This window comes from Vulpes lagopus, chromosome X (assembly GCF_018345385.1).
Source record: "Vulpes lagopus strain Blue_001 chromosome X, ASM1834538v1, whole genome shotgun sequence".
NCBI classification, from domain to species: domain Eukaryota; kingdom Metazoa; phylum Chordata; class Mammalia; order Carnivora; family Canidae; genus Vulpes; species Vulpes lagopus.
This window is the reverse complement of record NC_054848.1, coordinates 117,043,735-117,060,943: the sequence shown is the minus strand read 5'-3', so window position 1 is coordinate 117,060,943 and position 17,209 is coordinate 117,043,735. Positions and strand designations below refer to the sequence as shown.

The 17,209-nt window shown below is 44.1% G+C and overlaps 1 protein-coding gene across 5 annotated transcripts in view; it reads right to left on the bottom strand.

Moving 5' to 3' along the window:
* The window catches only part of AFF2 (AF4/FMR2 family member 2), a 467,806-nt gene that overhangs the window by 97,486 nt on the left and 353,111 nt on the right, over positions 1 to 17,209 (bottom strand). For all 5 annotated transcript variants that reach the window (XM_041740303.1, XM_041740305.1, XM_041740304.1 and 2 more), the window contains one exon: positions 7,918 to 8,014. In XM_041740303.1, the coding sequence (XP_041596237.1) occupies positions 7,918 to 8,014 (97 nt within the window). The remainder of the gene's footprint in view (positions 1 to 7,917; positions 8,015 to 17,209) is intronic.

The following is a 17,209-nucleotide window of genomic DNA, read 5'->3' as shown; positions in this document are numbered from 1 at the left end:
CTAATACAGCCAAATGGGAAACACAATCTTGGGAATATGAAGGCCAATGTTATTCTATTAACCTTATATGTTATCCTATTTACTTTCCTGTCTTTAATGAATAAATTAAAATGTCCTCTCATTCTCTAATTGCTGGATACTTAGGGTATGACAATGCATGGATTTTATTCAAGCTACATTCTGCAGCCTTAACTGCCCAAACTCTATCATTTTGTGGGGGATTTCAATGAAAGGCAATGACAGATAAACTGTTTACATTAAAAGACTCTATCAAAGTTATTTTGCACCTGGTTTCATCCTAATCCATCTGCTGTTTCTCTAGCTCTGACAGGCTGACCTCTCTTGCTGTGTGTGCCATATTGATGTCATTACTGAAGGGGGCCTTCCCCAGCCTTTCTGCTGATAACAAAGTAAATGGAAATGCAGAGAAACCCCAGGGAGGTAACAACTTGTTCAGCATGATGAGGGAGAGCTGTGGCTAAAACAAGAGGACCGATTACAGCAGGGAAGAGTGTCTGTTGTCACAACGAATGCATTCGCGACAGCACATTGGCTTCCAAAGAGCCAGCTAATAGCAGGAGCAACATTTATTGCAGCGTTTCCATTAGCAAACTTTAAATGTGAAAGTGGGCTTGAGTTCAACCTGACTCCATGTTTTGAAAGAGTAACATGCATCCCAGGTATAAGAAACATATCCCAAGGTGGCCAGAACGTTTGCGTCTTCTGCTACCGTGGAAGGCAGCTCATTTGCAACGATCCAGTAAGGACCTGGCCAGGGAGCTGGCCCAACAATAACAAAAACAAGCAAAACTGGATCAAATATAAAACCAAAATCAAGAACTTGGATTAAAAGTGAGCTACTGGGGCACCTGGATGGCTCAGTGGTTGAGTATCTACCTTTGACTCAGGCTATGATCCCGGAGTCCTGGGATCAAGTCCTGCATCGGGCTCCTCACAGGGAGCCTGCTTCTCCCTCTGCCTATGTCTCTGCCTCTCTGTGTCTCTCATGAATAAATAAATAAAATCTTTTAAAAAAATAAAAGTGAGCTACCCGTGCATGAGGTAATGAGTGATCTTTGGCCAAAAAAATAAAATGATGAAGTGGAGGGCAAGAGCTGAGAAGACACTATTTTTTTTTGTCAATGTTAACACTGATGAGGGGTAGACCTACCACCAGCCTCCAGTTGAAAAGTCCACACATCCCCAGTAACGCACTTTGAAAGAAGCGCCCATCTCTAAGGGTACCAGAGCAATCCTTAGGCAGAAAAAGCAGAAAGATCCAGTTTAATAAAACCGGGTGCATGGGAGCTACCGGGGTGCATGGGAGCTACTTGCAACAACGTATCCAGACACAACTCATTAGAATGCCTTTGTGCTCAAAGCAAATCTGAATTGTCTGGCTGTGTTTTTATTTGATATTTATTTATTTATTTATTTTTTAAAATTTTTATTTATTTATGATAGTCACAGAGAGAGAGAGAGAGGCAGAGACACAGGCAGAGGGAGAAGCAGGCTCCATGCACCGGGAGCCTGACATGGGATTCGATCCCGGGTCTCCAGGATCGCGCCCTGGGCCAAAGGCAGGCGCTAAACCGCTGCACGACCCAGGGATCCCCTGGCTGTGTTTTTAAAGCACCAACACCACTCCAAGCTTTATCTCCACTAAAGAGCTGAGCCAGTCACTAACCGAACACTTCCCATCACACTCCTCATTCGCTCAACTTCTTCCGGAGCTAAATGAAGTCCTCTAATATCTCAGTCTAATTCACGTTAATAACAAGATGGTATTAATATTAAAATGCCCTGAGGGTGGTTTCTAACAATACCCATTTCTTTAGTCTTTGTACTTCTAAATTTTGCTGCTTCTCGTGCCAGTTGGAGATGGCTGGGGATTGAGAGTGCCATGCTCAGGTCCAGCCTGCCTTCAGAGCCCAGGCCCCCCAGACTGTCCTGCCAGCCGAGAATGAGGCCGCACGCCAAGAGCTGCATAAATCAAGCACCACGATCATCATTTGGTGAAACATGAAGCATATGTCTACCTGGTTCTGTGGATAGATGCTGGAGGGAGCTCAGGAGTTTGGCCACCACACATTCTAGAAGTCTTTGGAATAGGTCAAATTGTGGGTAGCTTAAAACTTTAAAGACAGCAATTTTAATAAACCTGTCAATACAATTTCTTTGTTAAGAAAACATTTGAGACTGATTAGGCTGCTTATATTGAAAGAGAAGCACAAGGTCTATATCTTTAGATCTTTTATTGAGCTGCAAGCACAGCATGAATAACTGCTTCTTAGCTGTAAATGAAAATTGATTCCAGGTTTAACTCCTCATTTTCAGGGGTCCTTTAAGTCCCAAGAAGCACACGAAGAAAAATGTAACCCAAGGAAAAACTGCAGGTTCAGTGGGACGAGGTGAGGGCATGCAGAGAGCCCTGCATGTACCCGCTCTTGAGAAGCCTGGCCCACTGGGTCCTGCTGCCCCAGCCACACACCAGTGGATACACCGTGAACTCCCTGCCCGCCCCAGAGGCCTGGCTGGAAGATGTCCTTTCAGTGAGCGTGGTATGTGGAGGGCCAGGCTGGAGTTTTAGGTCTGTGATGTCGAGAGCAGCCAACTGAGAGGTAAAAACTGTAGTCAGCTGGCCAGTGGACATCGTGTAGCTCCTAACTATGTTAGTGACGTCCAACCTTGAAAAACAGAACCTACCACAACACAGATATGGACGCAGAGTCTAATTACAAAACACGGCATCCGATTCAAACCCTGTTCTGAAACATTCCAGATTCCAATATGGACTTCAAGTGATGATTTCCCATTCCGGCGAAGCTCCAAGAGAAAGCCACGGAGAGTGCAGCATCACAGCACACCCTCTGTCTTTCTCCAGGGCAGGAGGAAAGAAGGGAAGAAGTATGATCAGAAGGTATGACTCAGCTGCTCACCCACGTCAGTCCTCCGAAGAGAAACTCTTGTTGAGAGACACATAATTTTCCCAGAGGACTTGGTGCAGTGTCACTGGCAACCTGGCCTTTCTTCCTGTCATGTCTGGTTTAAAACCTGCCAGGTGTCACAGGGGAGGAAAGGTTGTTCACACCCAGTTGGGACACTGGGTTCTCTTTCTAGCAGACCCCTATGGACACCAAAGCCAAAGCAAAGGGCAAGCTTTATGTACCAATGGAGCCAAAAGAGGGGACTTCCAATTAATTAATCAGCAGTTGATCATCTGCCTTTGGCTCCGATCATGATCCTGGGTTCCTGGGATCGAGTCCCGCAACGGGCTCCCTACAGGGAGCCTGCTTCTCCCTCTGCCTCTCTCTGTGAATAAATAAATGAAAAAATAAAATCTTAAAAAGTAACAATAATAAAAATAAAAGGGCCACAGGGAAAAATAGCCACTGATTTGTGTAGGGCTCATAGTTTTCAGAGCTTTTTCATTCTCTATTCCAAAAGCTATGCTCTTTATGACTACACATATAATTCCCATGGCCAGGGTTGCCACATACTGACTGTTTTCTAGGTAGTGAATTCAGCAGCTCTCTTTAACATCCTATTCCTTACAACAAAAGGCAAAGTAATGTAGCCCACGTCCCAAAGAACATGAGACCTTATAGATGGTTACTAATGATAGTGACACTGACACTGACGATTGTGTGAAGCGATACACACTTACTATGTGCTGAGCAAAGTGTCAGACGATCTAGCCCACATCCATTCACTTAGTCACTAAATCCTCACTAGGACTCAGTAAAGTAGGTGCTATTGTTACCTCCATTTTAGAGACACTTAGGCCTTTGGCCCAAGGTCATCCAGTAAGTGGCAGAGACAGATTCAAGCTGCATCTATCTACGTATGTATATTCTTGCTCTGCCTTCCTACATTGTGTCAGCAGGGCCACACCATCTTAGAAGGCAGCACAGACATATTTGCTTCCTAAACAGTCTCAACTGAGAAAGCAAAGTGTGGCAGGGAATGTGGAGAGAACACACAACTTTTTAACAAATATTTTCAGAGTACGATCACTATCGCTTTTTCCCCAAAAAACATGTGCATATGTGATTGTGCATCTCTGCCTTTAAAAAGTCTCTAGAAGGTAAAAGCTTGTGTTAAAAACGTTCTTTAAAGCATTTTTTAAAAATTTCACTTATTTATTCATGAGAGACACACACACACAGAGAGGTAGAGACACAGGCAGAGGGAGAAGCAGGCTCCATGCAGGGAGCCCGACATGGGACTCAATCCTGGGTCTCTAGGACCACGACCTGGGCTGAAGGTGGCGCTAAACCGCTGAGCCACCCGGGCTGCCCTAAAAACGTTTTTTAAACAACCTTGAGTCTCCATGGCTGACCATTGGTATCTTTAATTTCTATATTATAATTCTCCCATTCCGGCCTCACGCTTCATTTTCTTGTTTGCAGGAATAATGCTTCACTTTTAAGCACACTCTAAAGGCTCTGTTGGTGTTCTTGCACAGGACCTGTTCAGCCTAGCCAGTGGTGGGTAGGGAGGGGGGAGGTTGTTCTGATTCTGAGACACTTGGCACTGAAATGCCATAGTAGGAACTGGCACGTCTGGATCCTGTGTTTCCTTTTCATAAATACATTGGAAATGCATTCCCTTAAGATTTCTTATGTTGCAAACTCTATCATTAAGGTCTTAGGAGCTTTTGGAAAGGATTGGTATCTACTCTCACTCAGTCTGGACAATCTGGGTCTCCTGAGGTGAGTCCAGGTACAATGATCACAGTTCAGATGATCTGAGATGGTCTCCAGAAAGCTAATGGCTTTTTTATTGGACTATGTCTGCATGAATATAGCCTCCGGGTTCTGAGAAAGCTTCTAAGTACAATGTCAGCTCAGACCAACGGTACGGTCTGGCTCCTTGGACACAACACTTAATGCACCAATGCATTTGTTTCTATGCTTTTGCCTCAATCGTCCTGCCACAAATAGGATAATCCTGCAACTCTGTAGCTCAGACCAGAGGCCCAAATATATCTCTAAGGTTTATTGGTAAGATTTAAAGAAGACAGAGAACCTAACTTAATATCAGGCACAGAGCAAGGGTGGCTCTGTCAATGGGAGTGCTCAGCACTCCTCCTGATGTCGCTGGCAGTATGACAGTCCCAGTTACAAGACAGAAGAAGAGGACCCTGTTATCTACACAGTACTATGTTAACTCACCTGAAAGAGTCAGTTCAAAGGAACCAAAACCAGGTGCTCGGAAAAAGACTTAAATACATGTCCTCACAGCAGTGCTATCTGCAGTAGCCAAAAGGTGGAAACCTCAACATGCCCATCCATCTAACTGATGAACAGGTAAACCAAACAGGTTTATGGAACAGGTATATCCATCCAACGGAGTATCACTCAGCCATAAAAAAGGAAGAAAGTGCTCATCGATGGTACAATGTGGATGGACCTAAAGAACATTACAGCAAGTGAAAGAAGCTAGTCACAAATGGTTACATATTATATATAAAATCGGCAAGTCCACAGAGACATAACAGAGAAGTGGTTGTCAAGGGCTGGGGGAGGGGAAATGGTGAGTCACTGCTTAATGTATCTGGGATTTCCTCCCGGGGTGGTGAAAATATTCTGGAACTGCGTCATGGTTGTGCAATCTTGTAAATGTACCAAATACCACCGAATTGTACACTTTAAAATGGTGAATTTGATGTCATGTGAATTTTACCACAATGCAAAAAAAAATATGAGAATAATTTCAATGCATCCTTCTTTGAAAAAAAAAAAAAAAGAGGCCTCATAAAGCCAGAGCTTACCAGACACTGCTTGGTACTATTACTTCTGCTACTGCACGGACATTCTCCTTGGTCTTTAGCCTTCTTGCCTTCTAACAAGTCCTCAAACTCTGTAAGGGGCTCATTTGTAAATGTTTATAACCTTGCATCTACTTCTTGCTTCCAGGGCCCAGTGAGGGGGGATAAATTTTCATTCTGCTCTGCCTTAGGTCTCCCCATTCAACCTCCCCTTCAGATGAGAAGCTTGGTTGATGAAGGCATGACTGGCCTAAGGGCGGCATGCCACAGCCAGCTGGCCAATGCACCAATTGGGATTCCCTGATGGTCTCAGCACCAACACGAAGTCAGCAAACACACACCCTAAAAAGCCAGATGATTCAGGCCAACAGACCCACTGCCACTCCTTCAGGTAAATACAGAATAAAACAACTTGAAAGGCTGAAAAGCAGACTGCGTTTATGTAATCACAGAGAGGAAGTCAATGCGCAAAACCTACTTTCACTTATTGTTGATTACTGCTTTAAACATTTCCATTAAAAAGTAATGCCGCATCTGTCAAAATCAATAATCTAGGATTTTTTTGTTTTATTTACCACCACTGTGCTCGTCACTGGTGTATTAAACGTAGAAAACAGGAAAAACAGACACTGGAATTTCAGCATGCATTCTGCATCAACTCTGAAGCCCATGACTCACATAGGAGAGGGACTTCTTGCATCCAGGACAGGAACAGCAAGCCTCCGGGAGACAACGGAGCTTGTTCTTGACAAGGCACCACAGTGCAAAGATGCAATTGTTACATGTTGCAAAAAACACAAGCTTAGGAATAAGGAGGAGAAAGTAAAGGCGAGCCAAGTATTGGCCACATAACATGGCAAATGACTTCAATTTTCTTTTATTGTACTGTATTTTTGTTTTCAATTTTAAAATTCTACCAAATGGCGGGAGTTCTGGCGTGGCACACAACTGTATAGGAGAACAGGGTAGGTGAGCCCTGAGAAATTTTCCTAAGCTTTTCTTTGCTGTCTCCTCACAACACATTTAGTGAATATGGAATTCTGTATTTTTAAAAGGATTTTATTTATGCATTTGAAAGGAGAGAGAGAGAGAGAGAACAAAGCTGGAGTGGGGAAAGAGCAGAGGGAGAAGCAGGCTTCCCACTGAGCAGGGAGCCCAATGAGGCGCTCAATCGTGGGACCCCGGGATCATGTCCTGAGCTGAAGGCAGACGCTTAACTGAGCCCCCAGGCACCCCTGGGGTTCTGTATTTGATAATTATCTTGACACACCAGTGCATGAGCATTCCTTAAAACCGTCTGCTTCCAGTTTCCTAACACAGCCGACTTGACGGTCCAAAGAACTTGGTCAGGTACCGGTACAGCTGTTAAAAAAGGCACTCCTCCTGTGTTCGTTATCGGAGGTTACGAACACACCCAGGAGGAGCCCACACGTGAGACAGTTCAGCCACAGAGAAAATGCATAAGCATCGCTGACACCATCCACCGCACTGCCATTCTCATGGCTCACGCACGATCCTTGGCCTTTTCCAACCCAAGTCCAGTCTCACCAGAAATGCTGTAAAGGCATTTCTGCTCTCTCCTTTGGGGGCAAGTGCTGTATACACGCTTACGAATGCCGAATGGATGAAGACGGGGCGGCAGCAAGTTTTTGCCAAACGCCTTTGGCCCGAAGGCTGGTGCACGCTGCAGGAGGCTGGGTGCCAAGTGTCGGCACATGCTCTGAAGTGGTGCACCTGGGAGAGGGGAACGCAGCCCTCGCGTTGGTGCCCTAATTAATGAGCGTGGGCTGTAAGCCTCGCGTCGGCGTCACTAAGGGAAAGTTACACCTTGCCCGAGACAATGCTGAGTCCAAGGGAGGGAAAGACAGGCTCTCGCTTACTGACGACCCCTACGTGTGTTTGACAAGGGAGCGGAGGGAGGAGGTGTGAGCAGTTTTCAAGAGCTCGGCATCTCCTCGCTGGAGCTTGAATGAAACCATGAACTGATTCCACCTGTTCCAGACCACTGTGCCCAGCCGTGCGGCTTTCCCCTCTCTCTGCAGCCCAGAAATGAAGCAGAGGGTAGGCTGGCGGATGGCAAAACCCTTGCGGTCCTTTATGCTCCCTCCCTTTGGGTCCCAAACCAAGCGTGAAGCTCCTCCTACCTGGTAAAGCTCAGTGGCCGTGCACTGAGTGGCCAAGGTCTTCACAGGTTCAAGGTCATCTTCATCACTGCTCAGCTTCAGATCGTCCTCAAGCATCCTATAAGAAAAGCAGGGTGATGTGCGTGTTAGAAGGCGTCTTTTCTAAATCATCCTCAGCTACATCTTGCAATGAGGATAAAATATTGAAGCTACAATCTGACAGCTGCAATTCTGTCAAAGGTGCAGAGGGAACCAAGATTCTTTCAGCTAATTAGATATTTGAGCTCTTATATTTATGTGTCATACTCGGCACACATCTTCCCTCTCTCTACCTTCCCCTAAATCAAGGGGAAAAAAAAGGACTATTTCAGCATCTCCAGAGATGACTTGAGTCTATATATTTTTACTACTGAAAGTGTAATAAATGTACTGATCAATCAGTGTGGAGTGGCACGTGACACGGGATCTCTACAGGAAAAGAGGCTGTGAGCCTCCCATGAAAGAATTGGGGCAGGGTAACAGCCCCCAGCTCTAGAGGCTGTTGTCGTAGCCTGCTGGGGCTCTCTGGATGACAGAGGCAAAAGGCCCGGCAAACTTTCCGCCGCCTCGCAGTGCCCTCTGCACCGTGGCAGTTCTGTGGCCACAAAATAGCTGGGCAGAGAAATGGCTAGTCATTAACCTTTTGATATATGACCGATCGCTTCCTGTAAAATTTGATCCAAGAAATGTAAGCCCATGATGTGGATGAGAAATCTTTCTCTCCTAAGGCAAGGTACCTAAAAAATACGAGTGGTCCGAATTTTGGCAATGAACTAGCACTTTCAAAATTGTTTATCGAGCACACAGAGCCTCTTGTTTCCACAGTGCCAAACCTGAGCCACAGTAGGAGGAGTGACTTATGATCTTAAAATTCTAGTTACACAGCCTTCAAAAGGCCAATCGGTGTGAATATTTCTATGTACTAAATACAACTTTAGACCTCATTCCCAGCCTTCAAATGGAGGCAGTCCCAGCCTCCCTGGACCAATGACCATTTTCTGAGCATGCTTTGCTCTTTCTTACTTCCAGACTCAGAATCAGGCTCAGTTCCCAGGCTAGAATTTCCTTCTTCAACTCTGAAAACCCTATTTTTCCTCCATAGCTCAGCCAGATACCATGTCCTCCACAAAAAGCTTTTGAGAAAGAACACCTAGCTCAGAAAAAGCACCTTTTCCTTCTGCTCCACCCTGGGTCCAGCTGGAGCACAGCACTGCTTTCCACTGAGCAAGCCCACTGTGGTCACTCATTCCCGCATGGCTGTGGTTGCAACTTACTTCTGTCTTCCCAGAAATGATAACGCCTGCCACCCTCATTTTGCAGACAGGGAAAGAAGGTTCAGAGAAGCCAAGTGTTTTGTGCAAGGTCACACGGCTAGTTGTGCTAGAGCCAGTCCTAAAACTCTCATCTCCTGATTTCTGCCTAAGTGTTTTTTCCAGAAAGGAAGTTGGAAAGCAAAGGGAACTTCTAACTTGATAAATAAAAGAATACATTATTTTAGAAGTTATGTTCAAATGTTCAAAAGAGATCCAGGTCAGAGTGGGTATCCACTCTTAAGTCTCTGAGGGAAGCACGGCTCTCTCACTTTCATGCTCAGCCATAGAAAACCAGGATATGTTCACTGAGGTCTGAAAACCAAAGACTGATAGAATGGTTGGTGGGAAGGATAGCTGTTTGAGTTGGTTTCAGATAAACTAAACTTGCAAGATTTATGACTGTCCTTCATGAGACTAAAGGATGTTTTGAAGATCTTAGAGAAGAAGACAAAATGTATCCCCCCATTTCCTCTGCAGTTGCAGGCTGATGACACCGAGCAAATAATTCTTTACAACACATTGTCACAGACGGAGACTATATTATTCTCATAAGCTACAGAACATAAATATTTTAAAACTACCTATGCTGGTCATGAAGTGTTTCATTTTCCATGTGTGTGTGTATGTGTGTGTACCTCAATACAGGTAGGCAATGTCTATGTGTTAATTTCCATAGAAGTGTTGGGCAAAATAAATTATTGATAATTCCTTCCATTCAGAAGATCCATTTATGTGTCACAGAAAGTGCTAAGTATTTGACCAGAAGCTTGTAATTTGGCCTGTATGAAGCATCAGCTATCATTAGCCCCATTTTCCAGGCTGAAAGGAACACTGAGGCTTAGAGAGGTAAGGAACTTGTTTATGATCACACAGCTAGGAAATCGTGGAGGCAAACATGGAACTGGCCGTCTCCAGCCAGAACTCAAGAGTATATAATGTCTTCCTAGAGGGTGTAATTGACAAAAGATGGCATATTAAAGAAAATCAACAGCAACAACAGAAAACCCACAAAACACACTGGTGAGTCAAGATATTTAGATTCAACTGAGGTTACTCATAAACTCTGATATCTTGGGAAAGTCACTTACTGTCTTTGAACCTTATCTGCGTCCCTTGTCTCTTAAAGGGCATAATAATCATTAAACTCTTTCACAGGGTGGTGGCAGTGGTGAACATAATATCAACTAAAGCATGTGAAATGCTTTACGAAAGCACAAAATGAATGCAGGGTATCATTAAGTTTGGAAAGATGTCATCACAGTTAGAAATAATGTACACCATTAACACTGCTAACAAGTAATCACAAGCAAGTCTTCATGAGACTTTGTTGTCATCTTCCTTTGCCGAGCAATCAGAAGGTAAGCTTCGTGGTGACTTAGACCATGTCTCCTAAAATCTCCAAGCTAAAGCCAAAAATGGGCTTGTGGTCTTCAAGCTACTCTTCATTGGGGAGAACTAGCAACATCCAGAGCCATAATTCAGAGACTTGAACTCAACAGTCATTTTCCTCTCCGACCAACTCTATGTGATTCTAACATGGAAGTGAAAGGTCTTCCAATGTCCAGTTTTGGAAATAGGTAACCGATCTCCATAGTGATTGACATTAAACACCTCCCCCATGCAACAAGCTTGGTATGGATTTGGTTATTAATAAAGGACAATGGGATGCATATATTAAAGTCCTGGTAAACACAAGTTGAGAAGTAACTAGGATGGCAAACCACCATTAGTTATCTCTGGATGTGTTAGGCATTCATTTCATTCTGCTCCTTCACTGACCTATTAAGCTTTATTCTTGAATATACATGCACTTGTTTGCATTTCCTTCCGTAGCTAATACTGAACATTACTCAAGGGAAAGAGGAGGATTATGAAAGATTTTGGATTTAATTATTATGGCGGCACCATTCACACCCACTGCAGTTAAGGTAGTCTCAGCAGAAAGATGGTAAGTTCTTTTCATGAGTTCACAGCTCCATAGACAAATTCATCACACGCTGGGTATCTCACAGTGTGAGAAAATCATGCTCACATGTATTCCTATGTCTGTAATCTTAAAAAATGACAATTGTTCTTCCACTTCTCAATTCAATGAAAATGGAACAAAGTAGGCCTCCTTAGTGACTTTAGATATTTGTTCGGGATCTGGTAGTTAATAATGCCTGTCTCTGTGAAAACTCTCTGGTTTTTACTTTTACCAAGACATAATTTCTATATTATTACGAAGTTAAATAGTTCAAAAAACTACATCCACAAAACCAAATACTTGCCCTGAAGGAAGGGTGAGTTGCACCCAGGGTAGCTTCTGTTGCTAACTCTCTGGGTCTCAAGCTGATCCTGGTAACCTCAGAGGGCTCCTGGCACTGGGACATCCCAGCACATGACGCTGTGACAGGCCCTATGTGAGTTATAATCATAAAATCATAAGATCGCTCTCTATTAACCCTGCCACTTCACATAGCGGAATGCTTAGGTGATTCTGAAGAGGAAAAAACAGAAGGCTTGGACCATTATTATAGAAGGTTCTATGGAAATGAAACCTTTAGTTGGGTTTGCTCTCTTGAACTAGTCAATACAACTCTTTGAATCTCAATTTTCTCACATGTGAACATAAGCAATAATAATATGCACTTTGGAGAGTTTGGGAAGGATTAGAAGAAGCACATCTGTACAGATCACCCAGGAGTCAATATAAGTAGCTGTTGTTTGCATACTGGTCATTATTGCTATTGCTGTCATTATTATTACCTGAGAAACGATACTTTACAGAATGGAACAATAAAACAAAAGGCTCTGCTGGTGACCCAAAGACTGGCAGAGGTATCAAATAGCAAGCATCATTGGATGCCAGATGAGGCATGGTTCAGAGATCCTGAAGGAGTTTGGAAAGTTTCCGCACTTGGATTTACACTTCAAGAATGTCTCAAATTCATCATGGCTGTTTTGGGTTTCCTAAGATCCTCCCAGAGTACTTAAGATCCCCTGGAGATCTGAAGCCTTATTGTAAGATGAAACACATAGACAGTTCCAAGTGAAAGTTTAAATAAAAATAAGAGTGGCCCTGATACCTTGCTCCCTCTGTCTGTGGGGTGACCTGTAGATCCAGAGATATGAGCAAAAGATGGCCCCTACCGGAAGCTGTGCTCACCTTGAGCACGTTGTCTTTGGGCATGCCACTCTCAAGAGGCATTTCCAATAAACATCCAGCTCTAACTGTTGTATGAAAGGTGAGGGTTGATCCAGAAGGATCAGAGGCTGTTAGTTGATCCAGAATCCTTGCTCAGAAGCAACCTTCAGAGCCCTAAATGTGTAGGTTGCAAGCCTACAGATTGCCTTTCTGTGAATGACAAAATGGTGCCCCTCTGGGTGGACAGCTTGTCAGGCGTACTGCTTGATACTGGCTGGATTCCAGCTTCCAAGTATCTGTGGAAAGAGCTGCAATGCTAGTGACCGACAGATCATGGCTCCCACAGTTGGAAGTGCCTGGAAGGGTTATCCATTCCACCTTGTCACCCAATGGACAAATCTACAGTATCCCTCACACATGGCCAGAAGCCGTTGTCTGATGGGTAGTGGGCAATGCTTCTATTGTTCAGGAGCTTTAACTGTTAGAAAGTTCTGCCAGTTAGGAACTGCCCTGTGCTTTTTTAGCATTTCCATTGTGGTAGCCTGAGTCTTGTTCTCCACACCCCACACTGGGAGCCTGGACATGGAATGGTGTCAGGGACAGAGCTAGTGCTGCTGGCTACACTGTGTGATGGGAGGGTTGGGGATGGAGGCGGGAGCTGGGCTGCTGCTTCATGTAGGTTTGGGGCTCTAAACAAAAATTAGGAATCATCTTATTGAGGGCCCTCTTCTAGAATAGTAACTTAGCCCTACTGACTCCTTAAAGGGTACTTCTTCATAAAGTAGGCTGGGAGGAATGAAACATGATTGGTTTAGAATTACTTGGGGAATTCTATATTTTCCTACCTAGTGCCATGTAGTCTCTGCAGCACTGAATCAGTTGTTGGTAAGCAAGGCGGGCAATGAGGAAGAGGCAGTGATATTTTTCAAAGCACTCATTCTGTTTCCCTACATAAGGAGGCTCTGGCTTTTTTTCGTGGGAGAAGTTGCATTTAATTTTCTCAAGGTTTTAACTTCAAAGTCTGCTTCCATGACCACCCTGCTGGGAATCCTAGAAAATTCCAGTCTGAGGGCCACAGAAGTGACAAATGGTTTGAAGATCTAGGCTATATTCCAGAGGGATGAATCTCCCAAGGCCTGTTGGGTGGGGCCCTCTAGCCCAGTGCCGCCCAGTGGGCCCCACAGCCTGGGTCTAAACTAGATCATGCACTCTGCCATGTGCATGCAAATCAGAGGAGGAGTGTCTTTTGTAACTGATGGACTTTAGGGGTTTCATAAAATGAGCACCCCGTAAAGTAATTCTGATTTCTTAGCAAGAGAACTGGAAGTTCCTTTAGGAATAATACAGGCCAGGGCTTGGCAGACTGAGGCTCTCCATCCAAAGCCACCCTCCCTCCGTTCTTAAGTTGCCTGTGAGTTAAGGATGGCGCTGACCTTTTTAAATGGTTTAGAAAGACAAAATCAAGAGAAGGATGATATTTCATGACATATGAAAATTATATGGAATTCAAATTTCATTATCCATAAATAAAGTTGTATTGGAACACAGCCATGCTCATCCATTTGCATATTGGCTGTGCTTTTATGCTACAATGGCTGGGTTCCGTAGTTGTAACAGAGAACACATGGCCCCCAAAACCCGAAATATTTACTATCTGAGCCTTTACATACCAAAGTCTGTGGACCCTCTGCTTGAAGCCAATAGTTTCAAATTCTCTTAAATTCAAGAATCCTTCCTCTGCCCAGTGAAATCTTACAAGGAGCTCCCAATGAAAAAGAGATTAAGGTAGCACTGTTTTTGTCACAGCCAGGTTTTGGGGGACATCTGGAGGGCCCCAGGGATTAAAGGAACATAGTGTGTGAAAACAACTCAGCTACACAAATATTATTTGTTGGAGTAATTCTGGCTTCATGGATATTTCATAGAACTTTGTTAGAGAACCTAAATTTTAGTTATGTAACCTCTCGGAACCTTGGTTTACTCCCCTGTGCAATGGGAATGAAATAATATGTCTCTTAGAGATCAGGAAATGCTGAACAGTCAGTTTGGGCAGAGTGTAGAGTACATAAAAGGCAATAGTAGGAAAAAAGAAATGAATAAATATCCTTTTTCAGGATCCCTGGGTGGCGCAGCGGTTTGGCGCCTGCCTTTGGCCCAGGGCGCGATCCTGGAGACCCGGGATCGAATCCCATGTCGGGCTCCCGGTGCATGGAGCCTGCTTCTCCCTCTGCCTGTGTCTCTGCCTCTCTCTCTCTCTCTCTCTCTCTCTCTCTCTCTGTGACTATCATGAATAAAAATTTTTAAAAAATTTAAAAATATTTAAAAAAATAAATAAATATCCTTTTTCTAGATGTACCTGTGGTACGTATGGATTTATATCTATGCTACATGCATAAGCCAAAGCTAATAGCATGAGCCTTGATATATATGACTATTGTCTTGTATCAAACTGCCATCTCTTCAACCTTGGACTTCCTCAGAATTGATCACATAAATTCAGCACCATACCAATTTTCTGCTCCATGGTCATTATTTTGAATTTGATTTTCATTTTCTTGGTATATTTCTCTGGGTTATATAATTTTCTCCCAATGCGGGAACCCAAGTTATCATGCAAATGACAAACTGCCTAATATAATTCAGATGGCTTTCAATAATGTTACACACAGCATAACACTATTGTATCATTTTTTTCAGGGTGTGTGTGTGTAAAAAACATCTAAGAGTGGATTTCCCCAGAGAAGACCATAACCCAGTAGACCCAACTGGACCTGAAATCAAATGTTGAGATAATTCCAAAGGAGAAAAGAGAATCCTTTGACTTTAAAAATATTTCAGGCATGGATCTGGATATCTGACATTGTACTCTTCAGTAAGACCATGCAAGTCATCTTGAACAAACTTCCTGGAGTCATACTGGCAACAGAGAGTCATCCAAGTGGATTAATAGAGATTCACCTGAGACCATTTCCTGGGCCCAATATTTGTGGGTGAGACCCAACTGCAGCCCTTAAGAACACAGGTTGTAGAGTTGGTCTGTGCTAATTTGAACTCCAGCTCTAAAACTTACTGAGTGTGGATTTGGGTAAGTTATGGAACTTAGAGCTTCCATGTTCTAATCTATAAAATGGAGCCAATAATAGGACCTATTTCAGAGGGTTGGTATGAGGATTACATGGAATGATGTATGAAAAATAGTTGGCAAGCACTCAATAGTGACTGTTACTGTTATTATCACTTGCCATGACTGTGCCTGAAACACAGTCATGGGGAGCAACTAGGAGTGGGACCTGGTCCCTCCTCCTAATGAAGCATGCCCTTTAGCAAGGACAAAGCCTTCATAAACAGTGACAATGACAATTCAATGCTACACAGAGAGGCTGGGGAAGGCTACACAGAAGTGGTGGCCTTCGAGCAATATCGTGGAGACAGAATGATCTGCCAGGGGAGTAAGAAAGGAAAGGGCAGCCTAAGGAGAACAAAAATAGGTATCAAAAGACCAGAGGTTTTGAGAAGAGTAGGGTACTTGGTTTGGCTGGAGTATACTATGTGTAGGTGCTACTGAAAAGGGGGGAGGCTGAGGAAGTAGGTTGGGGTGAAACTCTTTCTAAAGAACAGAAAGGAGGACAACCAAAGCTTTTAGGTGGGGGTGGGGAGCATGGAAGGTCAGAAGTAGAGATATCTGAGAGCAGGGACTATAAACTGGAAGGAAGGAGCAAGGGAACTGGTTAGGCCACCACTGGAGTAACCCAGGTGGCAGAGGGTGATGGCCTGGGCCAGGGCACAGACAGTGAGGGTGGAGAAGAGAAGGGGCAAGAGTCTCAAGACAGGTCAAAATTAGAACCAACTGAATTGGGGACACTGATGATTGTGGCAACCCAAGACTACTTAGCTACTCCGAGGCCACTGAATTTGTATCATGAATCCCACCAAACTCCCAAGCATGCACACATCCCCACCCTAGGCCACCCCTCTATATTGATGGTTGTCCCTTCATTCTCCCAAGGCTCTGATACTGCTCTAGGACCTTGGCTGCCAGGTAGAAGGAGTGTCTCCCTCTAGCTCTCAACTTGCCCTTCTGGACACACACCCGGTGAGCTGCATTCCTAATTGATGAGGAAGTGCTGACTCCTTGCCATGAAGCCTTCCTTCAGCTTCTTAGAGCAACAAGAGCTGATCAGAGAGAAGAAATCCCCATGGTTACCTCCAAAGTACCCCCCCAGTCACAGAGGCCATTTCATTACTTATCTCTGTACATCAGCTCTTATTTGTTAACGGATTAAGAACTCCTTTATAGAGCTGGTCCATTAATCTCTATCTAGGGAAACTCTTCAAAACAACTGAAACACTAAGTCACTGTTAAGTGCAATACTAAGTCCCTGTTAAGTGCACTACGAGTCATGCCTGCCGACAGCCACCGTGCCTCACATCAAACTCTGGAAGAGGGGGCAAGGACCAATTCTTAGATCCGAGACATCGTGAATTCTCAGCTGCTGATAACACAGCACTTTAACTTGGAGTGCTTTAAACTCTTCCTCTACCCCATTTTGTGAGAAAGGTCGTCCAGAAGGTCTGTTTACCTGAAGTGACACAGCAGATAGAATTTCCGTTCTGCTGATGGATAAAGAATTCACATGTTACTTCATATCGTTTAAGTGAAATGGTCACACCTGACATTTTAGGCCCAACAAAAATGTTGACAGGCAACATTGCCCCATTTTTTACGAAAACCCAACCTGATTTCTATGCTCAGGTGCTTTACGTGGCATCTGAAGGAACCCCCTGACACACACGTTCATTTAGGATAGAAGGAGGAACTGTCTCACAGCCCACA